The following is a 26,480-nucleotide window of genomic DNA, read 5'->3' as shown; positions in this document are numbered from 1 at the left end:
ACTAACTAATGGCTAATGTCACTTTACCTTCAAAGATGAAGTCAACCATGATGTATTCTTGTAAATAAAAGACGTTAAAGCAGCAGCACCAAGTCATAGTTTCTCTTCGTCGGTTCTAGTTTTTGCATCATCTTTCTTTACTTTTGGAAGTTTTTTATCTGTATTTGGCATAAAAATGTTAAAACAGTTGACACTTATTCATAGGCAGTGTTTGCACTAATATCAATTGACCACTAGATGGCAGAGTACGAGCTGTTTTACAATGAAGAAAGGCTTCATACTTAGAAAAAGGTCAGGCTTTGAAATGATATTATATGTAGATTAGTAGATTTGAACTGTTGACCACATTTGAATATTTGTAGGAGTTTAAAGTAATGTTTTGGAGCACGTGCTCACGGTTACATATTTTTATCGTAATTTAACCTATAAAAGCATCTTTGTGTCACGCGCCGCGTGGATTGGTACAGCCCGGTGCAAACGGGGAGGAGTCCGCGTGCGTCGTCAGGCCTGAGTGAATGACGTCACTGCCCCGCGCGCTCCTCACTCTCACAGATTACCGGGTCTGGAGGTTGGAAGATGCCGCTGGAGAGGTGACCGCCGTCAGGCTGCCGAGGCTCCCGCTCCCGCCGGCGGGACTCCACCGACACCGACGGCTCGCGGCCCGGAAATGTGACTGATGTCCTCGCGGAGGTGAAAGTCGACTGAAGACAGAAGCGCTTCCACCGGGAGGTGTCGAAAGGAGGAGGAGAAGGGGGGAGGGACGGCCGAGGATAAGAGGATAAAGGAAAAGGGAAACCGCGCTAAGCGGACTACTGCAGCGCGAGCGCCATGGGCAGCGGCGCGGATGAAAGCGCGGTGCGCGTGGCCCTGAGGTAAGGATGCTGCTGTGTCACACCTGCTTTCCCGCCTCAGCATCAGACACCGGACACCCCTTCCCCTCTCTCCGTGCTTTTATTTTGAAAATCAACACATAGTGCTTCGACTATCAGTGTGAAATGATTCAACCGGAAATCAACGGATCCAACTTTTACGTCAATGTTTTCCCTAAACAGTGATTGAAGGTCGGACTAAACTGTCTGCTGGGGTTAAGCGGCAGTGGAGCAAGAACGAGCTAAAGATCCACGGTGAAAGGCTTTTAATTTGGTAGTTTGACTTCCTGTAGAGTTGGATTGGCCTGGTATGACCCATGCCCTGGTACACGTGTGTGTGCGCGTGCGTGTACTACATCAGTGTACACGTCTGTGTGTACATGTGTGTCTGTACATGTGTGTGTGTCTGTGTGTACGTGTGTGTGTACACCTGCGTGTGCTGAACTCTAAAATGTCATGTGAGCTCACTGGAGCAGAAGGAGACAAAGGCTGCTTCCTCACGTTTCTCCTCTTCCTCACGTTTCTCCTCTTCCTCACGTTTCTCCTCTTCCTCACGTTTCTCCTCTTCCTCACGTTTCTCCTCTTCCTCACGTTTCTCCTCTTCCTCACGTTTCTCCTCTTCCTCACGTTTCTCCTCTTCCTCACGGTTCTCCTCTTCCTCGTCTCTCTGTCCTGCTTGTTATCAGACTTTGACCCAGAACCGGCTTTACTGCCTGGGCTCGGTTTACAGGCCGCCGGCCTCCTCTACAGACCATAAATAATCCATAACACGCAGCCTTTTGTCATCCACAGAAAGGCTCTTATTGTGGAAACCTCCTTGTGTTTTAGGTAGTAGTGTGTAGTGTTTGTACTTTAAATACTATGTAGGTGTTTATCGTACACTGAACTGACGGATGTATTGATTCATCAGAAAGCTTCATTTCTATGGTTTTTACTTTCAAACTTGTAGGACAGAAAACTCACTCATCCGTCTTCTGAACCCGTCTGACCCTTTCAGGGTCACGGGGCTGCTGGAGCCTATCCCAGCCACTCGTGGGTGAAGGCGGGGCCATCCTCACTGCTGTTTCTGTTTCAACAACAAACAGACTAAACATCATCCATTGTGTTCTGATGAGAAAAGCATCTCTAAACAAAAATACATTTTTAATGACAAATCATTGACATGCAGCTTATTATGGTCTGTATTTGTCCATCTAGTGGGCATATGGGTGCAGAGCGGTTTTTCCTACAGACTTTGGTAAATGTTCTGAACATTTCATTCAGATTGACAGCAATGTGCTTCCATATTGATCCAATGTTCAGTCAGTGTTTCTGCATTGAATATGAGTAACAAAGTGATTAATCAATATTTCTTCATCTTCTGCCTTTTTTTAGAGGGAAATTATTGCACAATTTAAGCAAAAAGAAAATCTTGTGGGGTAGAAATCACAGAATAAAGGGCCAAATAATCCATAGTCTACTTATAATTATGATCACTGTTCTGTGTTGACAAACATTAAATGTGGACGTGATTCATTTCACTTTACTGTTGGTTTAAACTGAGCCGTCGTGTCTCCCATCCTGGCTGGACGTCAGGATCAGGAACTCTGGACAAACAAACATTTGTTTAGCACTAAAGTCCAGCCGCCGTCAGCGAAATGAGGCCAGAAAAAACAACAATGCTCACTGAAGTAACCCTAAACCAATACCAAAGGATCATCGTGTTCACAGGAAGGAGTCAAAACCGGGGCTAACCTGCTTCTACCCCCCCACTTGTAACCTGGTCAGCCTCTCTGCCTTCAGTTATTTTCTTTTTCAAAAGTGGTTGAATCCGGAAGTCAAATGGAACTGTGTGACATGAACACACCTAGAGGTCATGTGACCTGCTGGTTCATGTGAAGCTAGTTTCACAGCTGTGTGTGCGTGCGTGCGTGCGTGTGTGCGTGCGCCACCATCAGACCAGGTGTCTCTCCTCCAACATGGAGCCTTAAATGCTGTCACTGTTATTCCAGACGCCCCTGTCAATCACACGTGTCCCACTTTTCCTTCTAAGCTCCGCCCATCCAGTACAGTTGCGTTCACACCAGACGCCATTCGCAAGTCAAATTCACGCCAATCGCCTCCGCTTCGCCGCGGAGCAAAGTCACGGCTCGTTGCCTGTCCAAAAATGTGCTGATGAGCTTGACGCCCCAGACGCGTGTGGGAGGAGCTACTGCCAAATGTTTTTAGCCTGATGGCTAGCTGGAGAGGCGTCTGGGTAGAAGTCATTTACGGGGCATGGAGGACACGGATGATGGAGAGAGGTCAGGTCTGTTCAAGAGTTCTACAGAATGATTGGTACTCACATCTCCATGTTTGGGTTCATGGCATCATTCAGAGATTCTCCCGGTACCGTCAGCTCTCCTCCCGGTACCGTCAGCTCTCCTCCCGGTACCGTCAGCTCTCCTCCCGGTACCGTCAGCTCTCCTCCCGGTACCTACAGTCAGCTCTCCTCCCGGTACCGTCTGCTCTCTTCCCGGTACCGTCTGCTCTCCTCCCGGTACCGTCTGCTCTCCTCCCGGTACCGTCTGCTCTCCTCCCGGTACCGTCTGCTCTCCTCCCGGTACCGTCTGCTCTCCTCCCGGTGCCGTCTGCTCTCCTCCCGGTACCTACAGTCAGCTCTCCTCCCGGTACCGTGAGCTCTCCTCCCGGTACCTACCATCAGCTCTCCTCCCGGTACCTACCATCAGCTCTCCTCTCGGTACCGTCAGCTCTCCTCTCTGTACCATCAGCTCTCCTCCCGGTACGTCAGCTCTCCTCCCGGTACGTCAGCTCTCCTCCCGGTACCGTCTGCTCTCCTCCCGGTACCGTCTGCTCTCCTCTCTGTACCATCAGCTCTCCTCCCGGTACGTCAGCTCTCCTCCCGGTACCATCAGCTCTCCTCTCGGTACCGTCAGCTCTCCTCTCTGTACCATCAGCTCTCCTCCCGGTACGTCAGCTCTCCTCCCGGTACGTCAGCTCTCCTCCCGGTACGTCAGCTCTCCTCTCGGTACCGTCTGCTCTCCTCTCGGTACCGTCTGCTCTCCTCCCGGTACCGTCTGCTCTCCTCCCGGTACCGTCTGCTCTCCTCCCGGTACCGTCTGCTCTCCTCCCGGTACCGTCTGCTCTCCTCCCGGTGCCGTCTGCTCTCCTCCCGGTACCTACAGTCAGCTCTCCTCCCGGTACCGTGAGCTCTCCTCCCGGTACCTACCATCAGCTCTCCTCCCGGTACCTACCATCAGCTCTCCTCTCGGTACCGTCAGCTCTCCTCCCGGTACGTCAGCTCTCCTCCCGGTACGTCAGCTCTCCTCCCGGTACCGTCTGCTCTCCTCCCGGTACCGTCTGCTCTCCTCCCGGTACCGTCAGCCCTCCTCCCGGTACCGTCTGCTCTCCTCCCGGTACCGTCTGCTCTCCTCCCGGTACCGTCTGCTCTCCTCCCGGTACCGTCTGCTCTCCTCTCGGTACCGTCTGCTCTCCTCCAGGTGTGATTGTGGTGAGGCGGGTCCCCGGCAGTGATGTTGCCAAATACTAGCGTTTCGTGGTTAGCTTGTTTACCACTGTCTATCCCCCTCAGTTAGGGGGCAGGGGATGTGTATAAGTCTGGGGAGGGGGCTCTATTTTGACTTCTGTGCTTGTTTCATTTTTTCTTAATGTAAAGCACTTTGTGTTACGTTTTTATAGGATTTGAAGAAAATGATTGGATGAACGATCGGATCCATCCTCCGTACAGGATGTGTATCCAACCCGCCAATCAAACAAGCTCAAAATGTCACATTGCCATTAGTTCAGTCCATGATTGGTTGACGCCACTCAAATTGCACCCGTCACTCAAATCGTGCCACAGGACCTCAGATGGCGTCCATACCATTGACTTAACATTGAAACTGTCCGCCCCTGGTGTGCAAATTGCGTTTAGAGTGAACTCAGCTTTAGAGTCACAGTGAAAGCTAAAGCATCATTTGACTTGAAGCCACATTCATTCAGACTCTGATGGTGTCAAACTATAGGGGTCAGGTGAGCTATAGGGGTCAGGTGAGCTATAGGGGTCAGGTAAGCTATAGGGGTCAGGTAAGCTATAGGGGTCAGGTGAGCTATAGGGGTCAGGAAAACTATAGGGGTCAGGAAAACTATTCCCTGAGCACTCCTGAGGTTTCTTTACAGTTTATAAACATCTCCTGCAACTGTAGTTGCTTCATACGTAAAGTCAGCCTCACCTGGAGTTCAATGCAAAATCTCAGCTGGTGGTGAGCCAATGATGATGGTGAGGAGACTCCAGAACTACATGGGGGAACGTGGGAATCTTTGGTAGAAACGCCATTTACTGTTTGATGAATCCCAAGATCACCACTGTGAAGCACGGGGGTGGAAGCATTGTGCTTTGGGCTGCTGTTCAGCCCAAGGGACAGAACTGCTGACCAGTATTTTTAGGGAAAGGATGAATGGATCCATGTACGGTCAGAGTTTGGGCAGAAACCTCCTTCCATCAGTGAGAACACTGATGACAAGGATCCCAAACACATCACCTGGACAACGAAGGAGTGGCTACGGAAAAGGCGGGATCTAACCAATCTCTAGAGCTCAATCCAATAGAAAGTCTGTGGAGGGAGTTGAAAGGAACGACCCCAAAACATCTTAACCTTTTCTTTTTTGTAACTTGTCCTGTCCAACAGCTGAGCAGACAGATGAGACCTGAAGGCCTCTTGTGTTGGACAGATTTGACTGTAACAATAGGGGTTATGGATCTTCTGACACACCAGGAGTATATTTGAATCAACCCCTTTTGGAATTTAGGCTCAACTTTATTCATCTGAATCATATTTGTAACAGTTTTTTGTTGGACCGGATGGGAAAAAAGAGGAGGGGGGGGGTAGGAAGGTGATTATAGAAGGGGGGGGGGGGGGGGTAAAACCATGAAGCTGCATAAAGCAACAAGTTGCTGGATGTTTATAATCATCACTGTCAGGTTTAGAAGTAATACAAATCTAAAAGGGGCGGGGCCTGTCCACACACACACTCAAATGTTACAAACATACCTGTTGGCTCCAAAAGTGTTCACACACAAACATGTCCACATGTACACAATATAAATAGCGTTAACACACGCATACTTATGCATTCAGACCAACACACGTGAAACATTTCAGTCACAAACATCATGACCTTCTAAAGGTCTGCATGGAAGAACAGACCACAAGTGGCTACAGGGAAAAGCTGAAAGTCCTACAAGAAACCTTTGACCTCATTTATCATCAACCAAGAAAACAATACAAAGTACTGATATGAACTTCTGTTTGTTAGTTTTCTGCATACACTGGGATTTCCTGGATTCTTTTTTTGTTTACACTCTGTCTCTGTTCTCCCTGGGGTGTCATTGTGGTTAATTATTGAACTGCTTTTGCCTCAATTCAGCTTCATTTTTAAACAGACTTCAATCTGGAAGTCAAAGGTTTAATGATAAGAGAACCTCTCATTGTAAACATACTACAAACACACGCGGCATACAGTGTTCACATTGGACTGTTGCTACCAGATACTGGCGCCTGTACCTGAGGGCTGGACGAGGCTCGGTGGCTGCAGGCTTCTCCTTTCTCAGCTTCATTCCGATATAGGAAAGACTTGGTATGATATCATTCTGGCCGGACACAAACTGCAATTATTCATTTCTCCGTCATAAAACGGTTGGCACTTCCATGGGGTGACAGGACGCTACCCATACGTCACTGCCAAGTCCAAGTCTCTGATTGGTCACAGTTCAACAGTTTAACCTTCAATGCCTATTCAGTGGCCACACGTTTTGTTTAGCGATGTATGAACTCAAGAGTTTTGAATTTAGAAGCCCAAAACAGACACTTACATGCGTTGGAGTGTTGAGCCAATAAGGAGCTTCAATGGCAGGTTGGTTGGAAAACATGTAGGACATCGGCCCCCCAGGCCTGGATTTGGGGACCCCTGATATAGACTTTCCATTCAAAGTGGTCCCTGAAAAGCAGATTTCCAAGCCCAGTGTGAACCTACATCACACTTACATTTGCTAAGCTGCATTTAAGTCATTTACACATTCTGCACAAAGACACCCCCCCCCCCCCCCCAGATGTGACTCAGTTAATGCTTAAAATGAAAAACAGTTTTGCAAAGTGAATGTTTTATTCAGGTGCCCCAAACAAAACATATCATGTGTACCGATGCTATGGCTATGCTAACGTCTGCTCTCAATCTGACAGAAAATCCACAGACCTGGAATATCAACCAACAGGTTGCCAGGTTGGGACCTTTTCCTGCCTCAACCTGCATGGATGAAGCTGTCTGTTAACAAGTTGCTAAACCCTGTCAAGTGTAGATCCACACTTATTTATGATCTGTTTTCATCTCCATGGAAACCCACTGTGCAAGAGGAAAAGAAATCTGGAGATTGATTGGTAGAGGGCAAGAAAGCATTGATCCATCAGAACAACAATTATGCAACCTAGAATTGGATTTGCTGTTGTTTGAAGGTTCTGTTTCTTATCAACTGATAAAACATCTAATCTCTGTGTGGAGAAACATGTCATAGTGCAAGAAGTTACAGATTCATCTGATAGGACTTGTTCCTCACGGAGCAATGGAGGAGCTTATTGCTTTTTTAATAATTCAGTTTGAGGGAAAAGGAGGATTCAGGTTTCGTCGTGACCTTTTAAGCACCAGAAGATAGCTTTACCTTTTCAATTATATATTGTTTTTTTTATGAGTCTGTTTGGTAGTTTTTGCGTGAGCTGATTCCTCATCATCATAAACCAGCAGGTCAAGAGGAATTGATGTCATAACTGGGTCAATACTTGAACACCAAAGAAAAACCCGACAGAAGATGGTGAGAGGATCTTTATTCTGATCACTTTGAAGGTGCAGAGAACATAGATCATGAATGTCTGTGAGGATCCCCTTTACAGTAGAGGGGGACCAGGTGACCATGTAGCTAAGGCTAGTCTCATACACCTGTCCAGGTGGTAGTCTGGGCTTGTTGAGGGTCGTGTAGCGTCCGGTTCAAGGTGCATCTTAAGGGAAGCACAGGTTGTGTCTCAAGCTACACACTCTGGACATGTGACGACAGTTCAAGAACGTGCTAAATGCGTGTTCTTCAATGCGCGTTTAGTCTGTTTAGTGCGTTTAGTGAAGTTCAGGCTGGACTGTCGTGACCTGACACTAGTTCATGTCCGCCACACAGTTGGAGAAGGCTTGGTCCGAAATGTTGAACTGGTGCAGATCAGGCGCGCCTTGCTCCAGGCTTTTCCTTTTACAGCTCTATACCGATTTATGAAAGTCTTGGTGCCGTATAATTCCGGCTGGTCACGAACAGTAATTGTTGATTTTTCCTTGGTGTTTCCTGCAGGTCACCTGTGTGCTTTGTACAGGTTTGCCCATTTTTCAACTGCAGGTTCTGCATTCAATTCAATTTTCTTTATAAAGCCCAAATTCACAACAACTGTCGTGTCACTGGGCTTCATGCCGGTAATTGTAAGGTAAAAATGCAATCAAAAGGATCATAGATGCATGGAATTCAATAGGATAATACTAAACTAAACTGGACATCCTTGCCCTTAGACCCCCCTTCTCTGTAAGGAAAAACTCCTAAAAAAACGGAATCCGGAAAAAAAGAAGAAACCTCAGGGGTGTCCACATGAAGGAGGGATCCTCCCCCAGGACGGACAAACGATGTACCAGAATCGAGAAGAATTAACTTATCTAACTCTACAACTACATGCTTATCCACTCTTAAGGGCAGTTGTGACTAAGAATCAATGGGAGCAACAACACATACATTGAGCATTTCAGAAAAGGGCATATTTAAAGCCTTAGGCTTTATCTTTGGGTATGGGGGATGTATATTTGTGTTGGACACTATTTTTAAGGCCTATATCATGCAATATCAACTTTTTGAGCTTTTAAGTGTTTTATAATGTTCATTCCTGACAGTAAACAACCCCAAAGTGCTATTTTGATCTGTTGATTGGAAAGTTCGGATGTTGTTTATTTTGGTGGGTGAAACGCAGACATGCTGCCGAGGCTGGATCTAGGATGACGTCATGAAATGGGCGGCACCCACAGGGAGAGAAAGGCGGAGCCTCAGAGATGGAGTTGTGCCCTTTAAAACAGTTTTGAAGGAATGAAGTACAGGAAGTTGTAAAGACTCTCTTTCCAGTTTTGAGTCTAAGCGTCTGTCTAGGACCTGTTCTTGACACGTATCAAGTCATTGTCCTTGGTTACGTGTCTTAAACAATAAATACATTTGCTAGCTTCTTAAAGCGGCTGTTCCAACCACTAAATGTGGAACCATGGACCGCAAGCTAGCAAAGTAAAAAATAAAACCAGTTTGTGACAAAAAATGTGGCAGCTACATCTTACATCGGAAATGATCTTTCTAAGAGAGCTTTTCCAACCCCCACCACTTCAATAGATGTTTTATCCTCTGTATTAACAAGAGGCAGGCCCAATGGCTTCTGGGAAGGATCTACTGTTTAAGTGGAGAAACCCTGCAGAGTCGTCAGCTTGATAACATATTTTTGAACAGGATTTTTTTCAGTGGACAATGATGACTAAAGGCAATACTGTCTATAATCATCATCTCTTATTCATGGAAAAGTCAATGTATAGTTCTATATTATCCAGTTTAATTGTACAGAGCAATAAGAGCCACAGACAAAAGAGACGGTGTCAAAATAAACGAGTAGGTGCAAACTCCATCCTGACATGCTTTCATTCTTCATTAATGGTTGGAATCCACCTACTGTACATCAGCGCTTCCATTAGACACGCCCACAACAGCGAGAGACGTTCAGAGCTGCTCTCACAAGACAGTCTGGACTTAAAGAGTTTGGTAGTTTTTGAAATCTTCCCATGAACTCATCAACCACAGAAATGAACCAAATGTATGCATTCTGATATAGATCTATACGTCGACTAATCACCAATAAACAAGCTTTGATTTGGTTTTGTCGACGCTTCGTTTTTTTGTTTTTAAATGATTACAATAACCACCAGCCAGTCAATGGGATCGCAAAGCACAACAGGAACTTGAGGAGGCGGTATAGCCTTTTATCAACCATAGAAGAAGAAGACAGACACGTTTCATGCTGTTTTCACGGTGTAGTTCCTGTTATCGTCGCACATCCACACCGGACCGGCGCCACACACACAGGTAGCACCAGGGAGCAGTTTTTCTTCCTCGTCCACCATCTACAACAGGAAGAGGCTCTGTGCACAGAATCAAATCCTGCAAATCTTTCTCCAAACTTTTATTTTCTCAGCTTCATTCCTATTAATGTCGTCTTGGTGTCATATTAATCCGATTAGACACAAACTGCAGTTATTAATGTCTCCTTCGTGATCCTGTTTACACGTATCTATTCTGAAATCTTTGACATGTAAATTGAAAACACAGTGCATAAACTTAAGCCCATCCAGGAATCATCTATGGCACGCGTTCAGTTTTCCCCGTTGTTTGCAAAGATTCAAGCATTAAGTGAATGTTTGTTTTCTGGATGATTTGGTTTCCTAAAAACCCCAACATTTAGCAGGATCCATGGTCTGGTGGTGGTTTGGGTTTAGACGGTCATCTGAAGGTTTGTGTGGAAACGTCACCACCAGAGGTTTGTTCCACCGCTGCAAGTTTATGGGTTATAAAGCAACAGGAAGGCCTTAAAACACCAGCCAATGCCAGCTCTGCAGAGAAAGGGCGTGTCTGTTAGTCTGGGGGCGGGGCTGGCAGCACAGACTCTTCCTGGAAGGGGCGGTTCTTACCTTTGTGACGTCACAATGTGACAAGCCACTTGTTTTTTTGAGCTGGTGCTCAGAGCGCAGGTTTGCAGAGGAACCCTAACCCTTTAACATTTCTAAAGAGGGCCTTTTTAGAAATTCTAAAGGCCTTTTGTCTTCACTTTCTATTTCTATTTTGAGTTTTATTCATACGCCTTTTAATGTTTCCTGATGCTGGGCTTGGTGGGGGTGGAGGGCAGTCTTTGTGTTTTGTGTTACTGTTGTGTAAAAAGTGCTTTATAGATGGATAACAAATACATGCTGAATATCTCAGGGATACATTTGTGAGAAAAGCTCCGCCTCTGATTTTAGTCTGCAGATGGCTCCTCCCCCCTCCTCCCTTTGGGGATTCTTGTTGTTGTTTGTTTGTTTGGGGGGGACTCTCACATCTGCTGCCCTGGCGTAAAGATGGCGTGTGCTCGTGAATATTCATGCAACAACTGAAGCGAACAGAGACAGACACTAAGCACGCTGCGGCCTCCATGAGCTTTTTCTCTGACTGGGGGGTTCAGGAGCCTCTGGGGATCAGGTTCTTCCATGCATGTCTGGAACAAGGCAGTCCTGGTTTTGGAGTGACGCTCTCGTCCGGAGCATCGGGCTGCTGCTCCAGCATCTTCCTGACTTTAGTGAAAAACGTTTCCTTTCCTCTGTTGTGGTGGAGACCAGAGTGTTGCAGGGGGGTATTCCAGGAAGCATGTTTAAACTACCCTGACTTTAAGCCTGAACTCTGGCTGAAGTGTCCTGAACTTGCTTACTCTGGGTATGTCGGTTCCAACAGACCGGATATGAGTTAGTGTAATTACGCTGGACTTTGTAACCCTGGGTTAATGCACGTGCACAGCAGGTAAATAAAGACATTCTCAATGGATCGCCGATTTCCAGAGTCACCATGGAAACGTGTGGTGAACAAAAGAGAGCGCTATACTTCAGTGAAACGGAGTCTGAGATTTTAATGACGGCGTATGAAGATTATAGGTCCATCAAAACAGTAACACAGCTGCATCATCAGCAAAAGAAAGAGTTTCTGCTTGGAGAAAAAGAACAAAGTAAAGGCACAAGTTTCTATCTCATTTCTGTTGTCCTTGTGACGCATATATCTATATATATATCTATATATCTATATCTATATATATCTATATATCTATATCTATATATATATATATATATATATATATATATATATATATATATATATATATCAAACTTTTATTTCAGACTCAGGTGGTCCATAGGAAGAAAAGAGAATAAAATAAAACACAAGATACAAATACAGTATTTATAATAAAAAGTAAAAAGATATAACTTAAAAAGAGTATAATCGCTGTATCCAGTGTTTCCTCAGGGCAGAAGTGTAGCGGCATGAGCTTCTTTTGGGATCAGTCAGAGACATGATAATTGAGTTCTTAGATTTGTCCAGGCGTTCCATAAGGCTGTATGTAAGCTTACGTAGTAGTGCTTCACAGGTGGGGATGTGAGCGTCCACAAACAGCTGACTGGCTCTGTACCACCTGGGCACCTGTAGCAGAAGCCTAAAAGCATCATTATAGGCCACTAAGAATTTGTGGAATGTCCCACGTCCATAGTTCCACCAAAGAGGGGCCGTATACAGAGGAGTGCAGTAAGCTCTGAACAGCGAACACTTCACTTGAAGAGAACATGCACTGAATTTTCTCATCAGCATATTTGCCTGAGCATAGAGTTTACAGTACGGTCTCTGAATGTCTCTATCATCCCTCCAATCGTCAGTAATGAAATGTCCAAGATATTTGATAGATGATGTTTGTTCCAGAGGCGTTCCACAAAGCTTAAAAACAGGAAAGTTTACATTTCTGTCGTCTTTGGTCCTTACGATCATTACTTTGCTTTTGGAGGGATTGTATTTTTTGTCAAAGTCTCTGCCATAGTCAGAACAAACTTTTAAAAGTGTTTGTAACCCAGCACTGTAGGGGCTAAAAATGACAAGGTCATCAGCATACATAAGATGATTAAAGGTTTGACATCCAACAACACACCCAGTTTTGCACAGATTCAGATTAGTGGATAGGTCATGAATATACACATTGAATAGAAATGGAGAGAGGATCCCCCCCTGTTGAACTCCATTGCTTACATAAAAAGGCTCTGATAAGACATTGCCCCATTTGACTGATTGTTTGATTAGCATACCAGAAAGCCAGGAGTCGTACAAGATATTTGGGCACTCCTCGATTAATTAGCTTCTGAAAAAGCTTGAGGTGGTTGACCCTGTCAAAAGCCTTAGTGGCATCAATAAAACACAGAAATACAGATGTATTCAGATGCAGGTATTTCCCAACTATTTCCTGTAACGCGTAGATACACATATCAGTGCCGAGGCTTTTTTTAAAACCAAATTGGTTCTCACTTGTTAAAAGATGCACTTCGAGTCTAGTCAATAAAACATATTCTAAAATTTTTGAAATGTTGCTGGAAAGGGCAATCGGTCTGTAGTTCGACAGACTATTTAAACTGGCGGTCTTGTCTTTGATGACGGGAATTAATACAACTGAGAGAATTGAATCAGGCAGGACTCCATGGGTTAAAAAGCCAGTGAAACACATGGCCAGCAGGGGCAGTAATTTAAAACTTGAATATTTTAGATGCTCGACTGTGATGTCATCAAGACCACATGCTTTGCCTTCTTTTATCTTTGAAATTGCATCTTGAATCTCACTTGCACGAATAACCATTTTGTCTGTAAAATCCACATTGTCAATAGAAACTGCATGACTTTTTACCGAATTAAGCAGGTCAGAATAATGCTTACGCCATAAATCAGCAATGTTATCAGCACCACATACACCTTCAATGTTGGATGGCAATGAAGTTTTACGATTATTCATAGCATTAACCTCCTTCCAGAATTTATGGTAATCATTATTTTGTAGACCTCTGGCCAGAGAGTCTGCTCTCATCATGTTTTCTTGCCTTTTGATAATGCGAAGTGAATATTTGAATCTAGCAGTAGTCATTTTCTTGCTCTCAAACAAGGCACCTTGACGAGGCTTCCCAGCTTCATGCCAGAGTCTGAAAGCGTCCCTGGCTGCAGCATGATGTTCAGCTACAAAGTCATTCCAGCCTGGCTTGACAGTCCAGCTTTTAAGACTCCTGCTTCGTAGGCAAAGACTACTATCTTTTACAGCTTTTACTATATTTTCATAGAGTTTACACAATTCATTGCAATGAGTAGTATTTTTGCAGTTTGGATCACAGCATGCCAGCGCATCCCTGGGCAATTTTACAGCCTGCAGCTGAGCATCGGTGGTTGCTGTGTACTTATCGATGTCCTCATTTGTAACTTTGGACCAATCAAGTTTATCTGTAAGATCGTTATTTTCTTTTGTCACAAGAGATGGTACATTTGCCACATTTAAGGAGAAGATTATTGGTATGTGATCAGAGGTAGCCAAGTTATACAGGATTTCTATGTTACTCAGAGAAGCATGAGCATCCGCAGTACAGATACAGTGGTCCAGCCATGAGGTGGAATGCCAGGCATCACTGATATAAGTTAAGCTTGTATCTGGGAGAAGTATTTTACTTGATAGGGTGAGATTATTTTCTTCACAGTAAGAAGTTAAATGATTACCAAATATTGATGAGTCATCTGAGAGATCAGCATTAAAATCTCCCATAACAAACACACAAGTGGAGCTGCTATCCTCAATATATGCTTTTATGAATGCTAATTTGTGCAAGAATTCGTCCTCCAATAGATTAGACTCATAGGGCATGTAAACATTTAGAATTGTAAATTTCTTTTCATCAATGTCGATTTCCAAGCCAACAGCCCAATCAACATTAAGCCTCACAACATTAACAGCAGCATCATACTTAACATTCCAGAGGATAGCCACGCCCCCAGGAATTCTACCTCGAACGATTCTGGTTCTCAGATCAGTGGTGGATTCACCAGCACCATGAAAATCCACATGTAATGAGTTTAGATTGTCCAAGTCCTGTTTGGCAAGCCAAGTTTCTTGCAAGCATAATACATCACATTCATTCAAAAGGTTATCAACGACATAGCGACTGGATTTATCAGCAACACTGTGTCCAGTCCGCAAGCCACGCGTATTATATGATACAATCCGCATGATGATTTGTTGTCAAGTAAGATGACACAAGAGGTTTAGGCGTTGGATTCACCGCCTTCCCCCACAGGAACTGAGGCTTTATTCACACTCCGAGTGATTTCTGGGGCCAGAGAACCTCTGGCTGCAGAAGTTTGTTCTTTCCGGCGGGGTTCATAGTAGCGCCTCACATAAACACCATCAGGCCAAAGCTCAGGCGCGTACATGTCTGCCACAGCGTTACATTCAGCCGTTATGTGAAAGGAGCTGAATCTTCCGTGAACAGGCTCAATTTTCCTGCATTTAACTTCCCGTCCCATCTTGCCTTCCAGGTATTTGTTAAGTGTAACAGCATCCAAACTTGGGTCAAATTTGGTTGCAAAAACACTCACCATCTTCGTCTTCACTGCGTGAATATTAGAAACAGAGGCAGTTCCAATAATAGCGGGAGTTTATATATATATATCTATATATATATAGATATATATATATATATAGATATAGATATATAGATATAGATATAGATATAGATATATATATATATATATATATATATATATATATATATATATATATAGATATATAGATATATATCTATATATATAGATATATAGATATCTATATATATATATATATATATATATAGATATATAGATATAGAGATATATATATATAAAAACCCTTCCAATTTTGCCAGCTTAAATGAATTACTTCTATTGGTAACAAGCAATTGAGTTAAATTTATTCAACCTAATTTCTTACGTCTATAAAACTCAATAATTGTTTATACAACTCAAATTTACATATTTATTTAACTAAATGTCATATTACTCCAATTCAATTAAATGTTTTTTAATCTTAATGAATTATAATTCTTGAACTGTCATATGTCTAAGTTTGAGCCGGCAGATATGCTCATTTTTATAACAATAAAAAGAAAACGATAGAATTCTGAAGTTAGTATTCTTTCATTTACCAATTTTTCGACATTATCATTATGGTAGATAATGGTAGTGGTGCTATATAAACTCATCATCCTCTCCCTCCCTCTCACTCATGGTGCAGAAAGAATTAAACATAACAGGACAAAATAACTCAGCAAAACACAGTAAAACAGCTAAACAACTAAACACATTTAGACAAAAACCCACACTTAAACCCAAATCCGTCCAGACAGGCAAAGGGAATGGTATCCCACAATCCCTTGCGGTGCCGATCTAACAGCAGCACCAAAGTTACACCTACTTAATTGAATTAATTTGAATGAAAGTAAAAATAAATGTCTGATAACTACGTGTTATTTTTAAGCCGACTTAACTAAAAATAATTGATTTATCTTAACTGAATCAAATAATGAAGTTAGATCATAGTATAAAGTTTCTCTTTCCAACATCCATATGTGGTCTTATCACCCTCTCATGGTGGAAAAAGTATTATCTGAGCTTCTTCATCCACTAAATCATCTTCAAATGGACACGCCATGCTGCTTCACCTCTCTGAAAACAAACTAATCTTCAACTAAACCTGCTCCAGACCAGGTTATGTTCAGAGCATGAGTTGCTATGGCAACTTGACATACCCTGAAACATACCTCCATTTCTGGAACCGAAAGCTGAGGTTATCCGCTTCCTTAGCCTCAAACTTACCGTGGGAGCTAGCATAACCTGCTTCCTGGAATACCCCCCTGGACTGCAGGTTTTCCTGCCTGTTCACCTTTGACCCTGAAGCTATCAAGCTGTGGTCAGTGAACCGTTGGAAGGACTGCCTGCTCCGACGGCATCACAGGTCCTTTCCAGGGGGGGTGGAGAGCTGTCACTATTCTGTTTCCCACTCCGACGCTGCTGCCCTCCCCCCGTTACGTCATTCCCTCTGAGACGACCGTTTCCAACCAGAACCAGAGAGTCCAGGCTGCTTCTATGAACCTCTGCTAGGAGCTTCAGCATTTCCCCGCTGCATCAAAACTCACATGTCCTTCTAGAAAAGTCCATTTACATACATGACCGGGAAACTTCTATGTTATTCTACTCAAAATATTCAGCTTTTTGTTTTTTTCCCAAATGTCTTTATTGATTGAAAAATGATTACAGTTAAGTTCTGGGACTGTCCGTCATTTCTATTAAGCTTTATCTTCAAATAAAAACCCTAGACAGTCAACAGACACGTAGACTAAGGAAATAAAGTCAAATGAATTTAAAATAATACATTTAAAGGATTAAACACAACAAACACAGTCATGTCATAAATTAACTGTGTTCCTTTTTTAGAATAAAAAAATAGCATCATTACTGTAATTTAAGATTGAGACTAAGGTTTTGTCTGAATTCCTGCTCTACTCATTACCTAATTCACTTTACAAAAGTATTCAGTCAGTCATCAATTGTGCAAGTTCTCCCTCTTCAAAACATGAGAGGCCTGTCATTTTCACCTCAGGTAAACTTCAACTATGAGAGACAAAATGGAAAAAGAAATCCAGAAAATCAAAATCGTCTGAAATGTAAAGAATTTATTTGTAAATTATGGTGGAAAAAAAGTATTTGGTCAATAACAAAAGTTCAATTCAATACTTTATTTACCCAGCATGATGCTTCCACCCCCATGCTTTACAGTAGGTCTGAAGTTCTTTGGATATAACTCAGCATTCTTTCTCCTCCAAACAGTAGAGTTCTTACCAAAAAGTTCTATTGTGGTTTCATCTGACCACAGGACATTCTCCCAATCCTCTTCTGGATCATCCAAATGCTCTCTGGCAGACTGTAGACGGGCCTGCACATGTACTGGCTTTAGCAGGGGGACACGTCTGACCCTGCATGTAGGGCCAGGGCATCTCTCAGTGGTTCTGTGTTTCTCAGTATTTGCTTAATCATTTCCTGTTCCACCTCATAGGCAGATCCTGTGTAAGCGACGGTTTCCTCTGTTCCAGCTCTGCTGCATCAGTAGGATAGATTTGAAAATGGACCTCTAACTTTCTGCATTTTGAATCAAAATAATGTCCCGGCCCCCCCAGGTACAGAGAAGTTTAGTGATCCCTGGTGAGCATCGGTCTTCTCCAACACCTCCTGTTTTTGGTTTTCATCTTCGTTCAGGTTGCTGAAGTTTTCCACAGTAGTAACTCTTGGGGAAGACCGGGTCGTTGTTACAATGTGTATCATTACCCTCATCATCAATGACATTGATTGGTCTGCAAGCTGTAGCTATCCACTTCCTGATTCATAACAGTCAGGCTGCATGCAAGGAGCAGACACACACATGTCCCAGAATGCATCTGTGTTTTCTTGTGACCTTGCCTCACTAAAGGGTAGATGTTCATCCATATGCTTTTTATCTTCTCCAGTCACACTAAAGCAGTCTTCCTGCTGTTCTTCTTCCTCTTCCATTCGTTCCCGTCTTTGCCTCTCCTGCACAGGTGAGGCCCAGTTCTGAGTCTCGCTGTAGGGACTTGTTTCAGGGAAAGAGACCCTGTGAATGGGCTCTTGTTGCAGAGACGAGCTGCTGAACAATAGTGGCTTTGATAAGCTTTGTTGTGTCTGAACATTCATGAAGGGTTGAGTGTTTTCTCTGCATCCACACCTGTTGTTGTGTTTCTGCTCCTGAACCTCCTGCTGCATTTTGGATGGAGATCCTGCGGCTGCAGCGGCTGGCCGTCTTCAGCGTCACTCACCAGCATTTTCTGTTGTGAATGTTTGCTCAGCACTGCTGCTTAGTTTTAATACATGGACTTTTCAGTAAAAGCATTCTTTACGTTCTGTAGACGGAAGCGTTTGAGTTGAAATGCCTGAAAAAGCTCTGAAGCAGGAAGTGAAGGAACGTGCAGCAACAGAACTAAACCTGACTGAGCTCAGACTGAATTCAGTGAGTCACCGGCCTCCAGACCAAATGTCCTCACTGACGCTCAGCGGTTCGGAGCGTCCATCCGCTCGGCTGCATTGCAGCGGTTTTAGTGGTCGTTTTCCTTTTTAACTTCTGTCAATACCGGCATCAAGACTTGAAAATGATGAACTTACCAAGTAAAACAGAAAGTTCTTTATTTGGAAGACAATTCCACAATAAGGATGGATGAGATGGAAAGGTTTGTGTGTTTAAAGAGCCACTCCAAGGAAAACCCGGCTTTTGCTGTTTTTTACGTTCTTGTAGAATTTTCTCCTGATTGACGACGGATGTAAAATAATTTAGGATTAAAACTGTGTTTCTTTTATTTATTTTTTTTATTTTTATTTTTGTACTTGTCCTGTCCAACAGCTGGGCAGACAGATGAGAGCTAAGGGCCTCTTGTGTTGGACATATTTTACTTTAACAAGACTGCGTTTCTGAATATTTTTAATTCAAATTAGAGCAAATAAAAACGTGCCGTTTAAAAAAGCTCCAATTTGTGACTCCAAGCTCCGCCCCCTTCTGATGCAATCAACCGGATCCGTCTTTGTTTTCCTGGTTGAGCTGGAATCTGGATCAGAACCGGACGGCTGCGATACGATCACCGTTTATGTTTCCCCTCCATTGTTAGGGGGGGGGGGGGGGGGGGTGACGGGCTGTAAGCTAGCAGGAGGGCGTGTAAACAAAGATACGTGGGAGGTCAGCGTGGGGTTACTTCATGCCAACAGTCCCACAACTCAGAGAGGAACTTCCAATGAACTCCTGTTGCTCTGCAGAAACTATGTCCAAAAAAACAGCAAGTTTTTAGATTTTGGCCGAAAACGTCATAATTAATAGACCACCAGGGACGCTTTGACTATAGAGCAAAATAAAGCTGGAGTAGGTGTTTAAAACGCCACAGAGCTGAAATGTAAACATTTTTAACAGGTTTAGTGATTAGAACAGAGTAGATCCAGAATTCACAGAAATGTCCTGAATGAAGCAGCAGCTGTGTCTGCGTCAGCAGTTTCATTCTCTTACTAGAAAGCTGGTTAGTTTGGAAAACCTTTGTCTCTTTGTAGAATATACTTCAAAGTGGTATTGTGGGTAAATTATAACCCATTCATGTTCTAAACCAGCTTTATTCCCATCTGGGGACACGGGGATGCTGTAGTCTATCCAGCCACTTGAAGGCAGAGGCGGGGCACACCGGGGTCACGGTGACCCCAGTAGGGGGCATCACCTCCTGCTTCATCCTCATCTATTGTTAGCTGAAGCTCGTCCCAAAAAGATGAGGTACAACTGACAATTTCACAGTCATGACCAGACCACACTGTCAGGGTATTTATGTCCTGGATTTAAATAATTGTTGGAACGATTCTTTTCTCCAGTGAACGAGAACAGACTCACCTGTGTGTGGATCCCCTAGTGGTTATTGGGAGATGTAGCACTTTGGGGCACTAAAGTTTAGTTTGCAGGAGAAATTTGTAGAAAAATGTATTGGATTATGAAGAATTCAGTCAGAGGTTTTTCTGCTGGAGCCGAGAGCGGTAACCTCAAACACAAAAGTGTTTGATATGATATGAGGGGAAACAGTGAGAACAGGATTCATTATTGGCACAAAGAGGCTCAGTCAGTTTGGAGAGTTCAGGTGAGTGTTCAGACTTCAGGGCCGTAGGTGATGTGCAGCCTGGTCTCCAGGTTGTTCAAAGAGTTGCTGCAGACTTCCTTGGTTGTGGCTCCGTAGCTCGCCGTCGTCATGTGGTCATTTCTGGATACCTGGCCTGCATCACGATAAGCATCATAGATATTCTCATAACAACAGCTGTGCACGTCGATCAATCAAAAAAAACAGCTTCATTCTACACTCATGCTAGCCTGCTGGTGTTGCTAGCTAGTTCCTGGTTGCATCAGTTCTAAGCAAAACACGGTTGAACCAAATCTACAGAAATGATGCATCTACAACTCAAAGACATAATCAAGAGCAAAAAGTAACTTGAATGACGCACGTTTACCTGGGCTTGTGGCTCTGCCCCCCCACACACGTGTTTCCGTGGAAACCGGGCCAGCCTGTTTATAGTGGGTTCCGGTCCTGTGGACCATGTGATTGGTCCGTCTGAACGGTTCACGCGACCAACATGAATGCCGGCGTGTTACATAGACATCCCCTGCCTCAGCTAAATGTCTTCCAGTGAGCAGCAATCCGGAAGTCAAAGGGTTTTCCCCCCCGCCTATTAAATCTAAACCCCAAGCTGCTCCAGTTAGTGAACCACTTTTCTATCTGCACACCAAAAGGATTTCCTTTAACTCTAAGTTCCAGTGTTAAATCATTTGGTCAGGGGTTTGGAAACACAACATGCTGCATTCAGGGACGTTCTGCAGCAGCAAGCTTCACGTAAACCACCGTCTTTAGTCGTGTTGAGACCAGGCAACACCTGAAAATCCAGCACAGCCCCCCCCGCTCACAAACACAATAATGTAGACGCCTTGTGGTCATGGCATGCGTGTGCACTGCCCTAAAGAAATGGATGCGTCAGGTGAGGACGACAGCAGCAGGTTCCTCTGGGCCTCGGCTTTCTATTCATGGGATGTTCTGAGAGCCAGCTTTGTCATTTCACAGCCTTTAAGTTGATGAACTTAATCTTAGCAGGGGGAGGACACTGTGGCAAAGGGGCGGCACAGTTTTGGTTTGTTGAGTTTGTTCAATTAGTTCAAGAGTTTGAGCGGAAAATCCTTTGAAAGATGTTTTTAAGGACATTTCTGAGGCATTTATGCTGCTTTTCTTAGGCCTGTCAGACTAGACTACATCCATATGCATGTTCGTATCTAAAGGACTAGTTAGTTATGAAGTAGGAGTTATTTTCGTGTTTAACTCTTTTCCTACTCTGAAGTAAGACGACTCGATCTTTGAGGCTCCGGTGTCGGCAGGTTTTTTGCGTTTCTCCAACAACATCTGAACTTTTACAAAGATGGATGTTTGTTGCCTTTAGTAGCTCCGGCGTCTAGTTTTTCAGAGACTGACTGATGATTCACATGAAAGCAAAGAGGAGTTTTGAGATGAACGATACTTCAAAGAGAACATACTACAACGTTGTCAGTAGGCCTGCACAATATACCGCAAATTTATCGTTATCGCAATATCCAGCTCTGCAATATGCATATCGCAAAAGACGGCGAATATCGCAATAAATCGCAAACCCAAAATGTGTTAAAACAATCTTCTAGCAGCTTGAAGCATTTAACACATCAAATAAATCCCTTTATGCTTTGACCAATCAGATGGACGCCTTCCCATTGTTGACCAATCAGATGGAGGCCTATTATGTTAACCCTGGTCCTGAAGAGCCTCAACCCTGCCTGTTTTCCAGCTCTCCTTAACCAGCTTGCTGTTGATTGGCTGACTCAAGTGATTTCACATCCTGATTGACTGAACACACCTGATTTTGGTTATCATTATCGAGCAGTCTAGGGAGAATTGGAAAACAGACAGGGTTGAGGCTCTTGAGGACCAGGGTTAGCCACCCTGACGTTTGTCCCCCATGTCGATGAGGGTCATTTGGAGTATAATTTTTAAACTGTTGCAATGAAATGGGAATGATGTTTTTGTTTATTTTTCTATTTGTTTATTTACCGCAAATTTATCGTTATCGCAATATTGATCACTAATATCGCATATCGCAAGTTTTCCTCATATCGTGCAGCCCTAGTTGTCAGCATTTCAATAAATCCTGAAATCTGTCTGTGATGGCCGGCTGCCAAATGCCGGGTCTAATGAAGGCAGCTGAATTCAAACTGTGGTTGGTAAAAGAACGGGGATTTGGGATCAGAGCAAGCGTTACACAAACCTGAGGTCAAAATAAAGGAAGGACCTCATTAATGTGGTCTGCAGTCTGAATCAGATCAGATCTAGGTGAGAGAATGCCACAATAAGAACGCTTCCTAACCTCCAGCTGCTCCCATGTTAAACGGAGGCTGTCAGGTTTCCTGCTCTACAGCCTGGTTAGTGCCACGCCCCCAAGAGCCATATACCCCACCGTGATTGGTCAGTTCGTCATCTCTGCTCTCAATGATATAAAAGGGCCATTCAGACTAATGATAATAACCGATTTTCCTTTACAACTGTGGCTGATGGGCGATATTTACTGATACGGATACTTTAGTGTCTACAGTAACACAAAGTTTAGATTTTATTTCCCTGTCTGTATTAGAAATAAATTCCTTTACTGGACAATCACATTGTACCTGACCTTTTTAACATAAAGCAAAGGATCTCATGAGAACAAGAATCCCTTTAAAACTTTCTTATAAATAGATCTGTAAGCATTCAGAACGTTTATTGAATTTTGGACATTACTGTGAACCATAACTCCCCCATGCCAGGGATCTACTAGGAACAACATGTATCCTAATCAAAAGTAACATTTACCTGAAAACCGCCAATTACTGAATGTGACTGGAAACATGAGCTTCCCAATGTCATGACTAGCTAGGCGAGACAGACCCAGGCGCTGGAACCCGGAAGGAAAACACATGTGAGTAAGATGGTAAGTATTTGAGTTTTGTTGTTGGCGTGGCTGGAGGTCGTGGCGTGGCTGGAGGTCGTGGCGTGGCTTAGAGTTCCCAGGATTTTCAGTGAGGTTAATGCTGCTCTTGGAGGTGTGTGACTCAGGTGAACACTCCTTATTTGAAGTCCTGTAGGCGAGGCGAAAAACAAAGTTAGCGAGGAGCAAAAACACATGAACAAAGCATACTAAGCACCATCAGGGGCAACGAACTGGCAATGAATGCTGAAACTGGATCTCCTTATGCAAGTCTGGTGGTTGATGAGGTGAGTGGTCACAGCTGGTTCAAATAGGGGAGCAGAGTGGAGGGGGAGGAGAGACCACCAGAGGCACCATAACACCCAATCTATTAAGAACAATATACATTCAAAAAATTAAGTGTTTCTGAAAACAGTCAGAAGAAAATCAGTAGGTCTTTTAATATCGGACGGGCCGAGCCGCATTAACGTTAAACTTTCATATGAAGGTGGGGGGCTACCAAATACGGTCTTGGGGGACGCCAGCTTGAGATCCTTGGAATAGGCCCTTTAACATTTACCATGTTTGATGGGTTGATACAAGAATCAACCCATTGACCTTGATTGGGTCAATTGTTTAAGACTTAGGGTATGTCATGGAGCGTGTGTTATTTAGCTTTAGCAGGCATTGCATTACTACATAAACATCTTAGCTAGGCCTATGAAAGCAAAGACAAATCATAGCTTCCACGTTTCGTGTGCCCACATAGTCACTTACTTACAGCAGTAGTCTCAACCTCTGGGCCACGGGCATTTTTTAACTTCTTCTTTGAATGTTAAGGGTAAAGTTAAGGGAAAATCCACGTCACATTTGAATTGGTCCTACATGAAAACTAGTGTACAAAGAAAGTTACAGCCCCCTTCAGATATTTTAGAGACTAAAGATTCACTTTTATTTACAACAGTTAAAGGAAACCAGAAGCTATAAGAATTGGATGCTACTAACAGACCAGTGCGTGAAATTACTGTCCTAACACTAAACCGATCTGTGAACCTAAAGAGGTTGGGGGACCACCACTTTAAGGGGTCCCTAAAAACACTCAACAGTCTAATGGTCGTCCACCTAGAACCCTATTGTATTGATGAAGCTCTTGAATAATTTCAGTTTGATGAGTTTTTACTGCCCTGCTGTTTTAAGCTAACTGTACCTTTATGATAGAGACAGTGACTGTTTGGGTTTCCTTCACCGGGTTTTTGTTGGGTCCACATGGGGGGAGTCTTCTGCCCCACAGGCTGTCACTGAAATTGCACTGATGAGGTTGAAAGCAGGAGTTGCAGAAAAGCCACACAGCCTCTCTGTGTGTAGTTTAATGTGTGTGTGCATGTGTGTGTATACAATCTAGCGTGTACACTGCCCCTTTGATTTTATGATTGACTGCTCAAATTTAGATCAGTCACTTTGCCCCTCATTGAAACTTCAAAAACGTTGCTCACATTTTTGATCTATGTCAACTATTTCTGTGCTTAACCACCATATTTCTGTCACTTTTTCTAGATAACTCTTTAAATCAGCAGTGTGACACCATTGTTGCATAGTAACAAGTCTACGTATTGCAGGTCATGTGATGCTCTAAGGCAGAGGTGGGCACTGAGGGCCGCATTCCTGCATGTTTTCCAGCATACCCTGCTCTGGCATGTTCTGATTGGCTGGACACACCTGAACCAGGTAATCAGCCATGAGTGGGGCAAGACTATCTGGAAATCATGGAGACACACCGGCCCTCGAGGCCTGGAATTGCCCACCCCTGCTCTAAGGGGTCACATTTTCACTATTTTAGGTATTTTATATTACACTTTTTTTGGGGGGGACTTCTCGTGTGACTTGTGTATTTCTCTGCAAAAACTGTGTGTGAAATGAAAACAAACCAAAGCTGAGTGTCTGTGTGAGGCAGACAGTGGAGTAAAAACCGCTGAAGCGTAGCGGCTAGGCGTCATTTCAGAGGCTGGACTGATGCTGAAGCCGCTGCTGAGTGGCTAAAGAAAAGAGCTTGTTTCCCACTGAGCCACAGGGCCAAGCCCTCTAAATGATGATGATAATTGCTCAAATTGGTCGGTGGCACAAATGACACACCAGTGAAAAAAGCTCAGCACTTTTCTTATCGCTTTTCTGTTTCAGTAGATTCTAAAAGAAGTACATCTTTAAACTGTTCTAAATAGGTTTTACTATGTATAGAAAAGTGTTCAATTGTCTTAAATGTATTTTCCTCGTCTTTTCTTCCTTGACTTTAAAGAGCGGCTCTAATGACATTAAAGTTGTTGGTGTTTTGACCATGTTCTTGTGGCATTTGTCTAAAGACCAGGGGCCTCATTTCTAAAGGTTGCGTACGCACAAAAGAAGGCGTACGCCACTCTCTACGCAATAGTTGAGATTTATAAAAAGCAAACCTGACGGGAAAATGTGCGGTCCTTCACGCTCTGACCCAGGCGTACGCACAAAAACGGGTGAAATGAGAAATGGCGACACCGTCGGCAGATGGAAGAAACACGTGAAAGTGAAAATGACAATACTGCCTCTCAGAAATTACATGAAGACTTCACAAAGCAAGTCTCACAATTAACAGCTACACAAACACCCGTTTGATCGATCAGCAGTGAAACAAATAAAAAAATCAAACGAAAATTACAACAGAAATTCAAATGAACACTTATTTGCAAAAAGAAAAGTGAAATATGTTCTGCAATATTGGCATGTTGTGCAATTCATCCTCATAAATAATTTAGTTAACAGAACGAAATAATGTACAAAACTGATATCCTCCTCAATGTGTCCGTCTGGCGCAGCAGATATAGGTGCGGGCGGACGGACAGATGTATTAATTGTCCACTGGGGAAAGTTGTTTTCATAGTAAAACATTTCTTCATGAGCTACAGAATTATGGTATTCATGCATATGCCTTTAGTTTGTTTTATTTTTGATAAAACAATGTATGGCGTATGTCTCAACCATTCAGAAAGCAACAAGAAATTACATTTGCGCTGATCAATTTCCCATTTCCACGTGGATTATTACCGACATCTGTAGCTTGTCAGATGTAATTAAATGGAGGGAAATAAAATGCCCCATCACAATGCGTAATGACGCACAATGGCTGATCTTAGAAGATGTGGCAAATGGAAGAATTGGGAGTGAACGCATCTTTAGACAGCAAGAAGACTTGCTGGCAAACGAGGACGAGTGGCTAATGAGCCGGTTCCGACTTCCTCCAGCCGTCCTGTTGGACCTCTGCGGGCTTTTGGACCCGGCGTCCCCCCCCCCGGTGGCAGACACACTCTGGCGATGCAGCGCTAGACGTTTTTTTGCCTCGACTTTGA

At 43.7% G+C, this 26,480-nt stretch overlaps 1 protein-coding gene across 1 annotated transcript in view; it reads left to right on the top strand.

The window, feature by feature from the left end:
- The first annotated feature begins 517 nt into the window (after positions 1-517).
- Positions 518-26,480, top strand: part of LOC101157410 (kinesin-like protein KIF21A) — a 62,704-nt gene continuing 36,741 nt past the window's right edge. The window contains exon 1 of the mRNA XM_020714266.2: positions 518-872. Within this exon, the coding sequence (XP_020569925.1) occupies positions 829-872 (44 nt within the window). The 5' untranslated portion in view covers positions 518-828. The remainder of the gene's footprint in view (positions 873-26,480) is intronic.

Source organism: Oryzias latipes, chromosome 23 (genome assembly GCF_002234675.1).
Source record: "Oryzias latipes chromosome 23, ASM223467v1".
Lineage (NCBI taxonomy): Eukaryota > Metazoa > Chordata > Actinopteri > Beloniformes > Adrianichthyidae > Oryzias > Oryzias latipes.
This window is presented reverse-complemented; position numbering and strand designations above follow the sequence as displayed.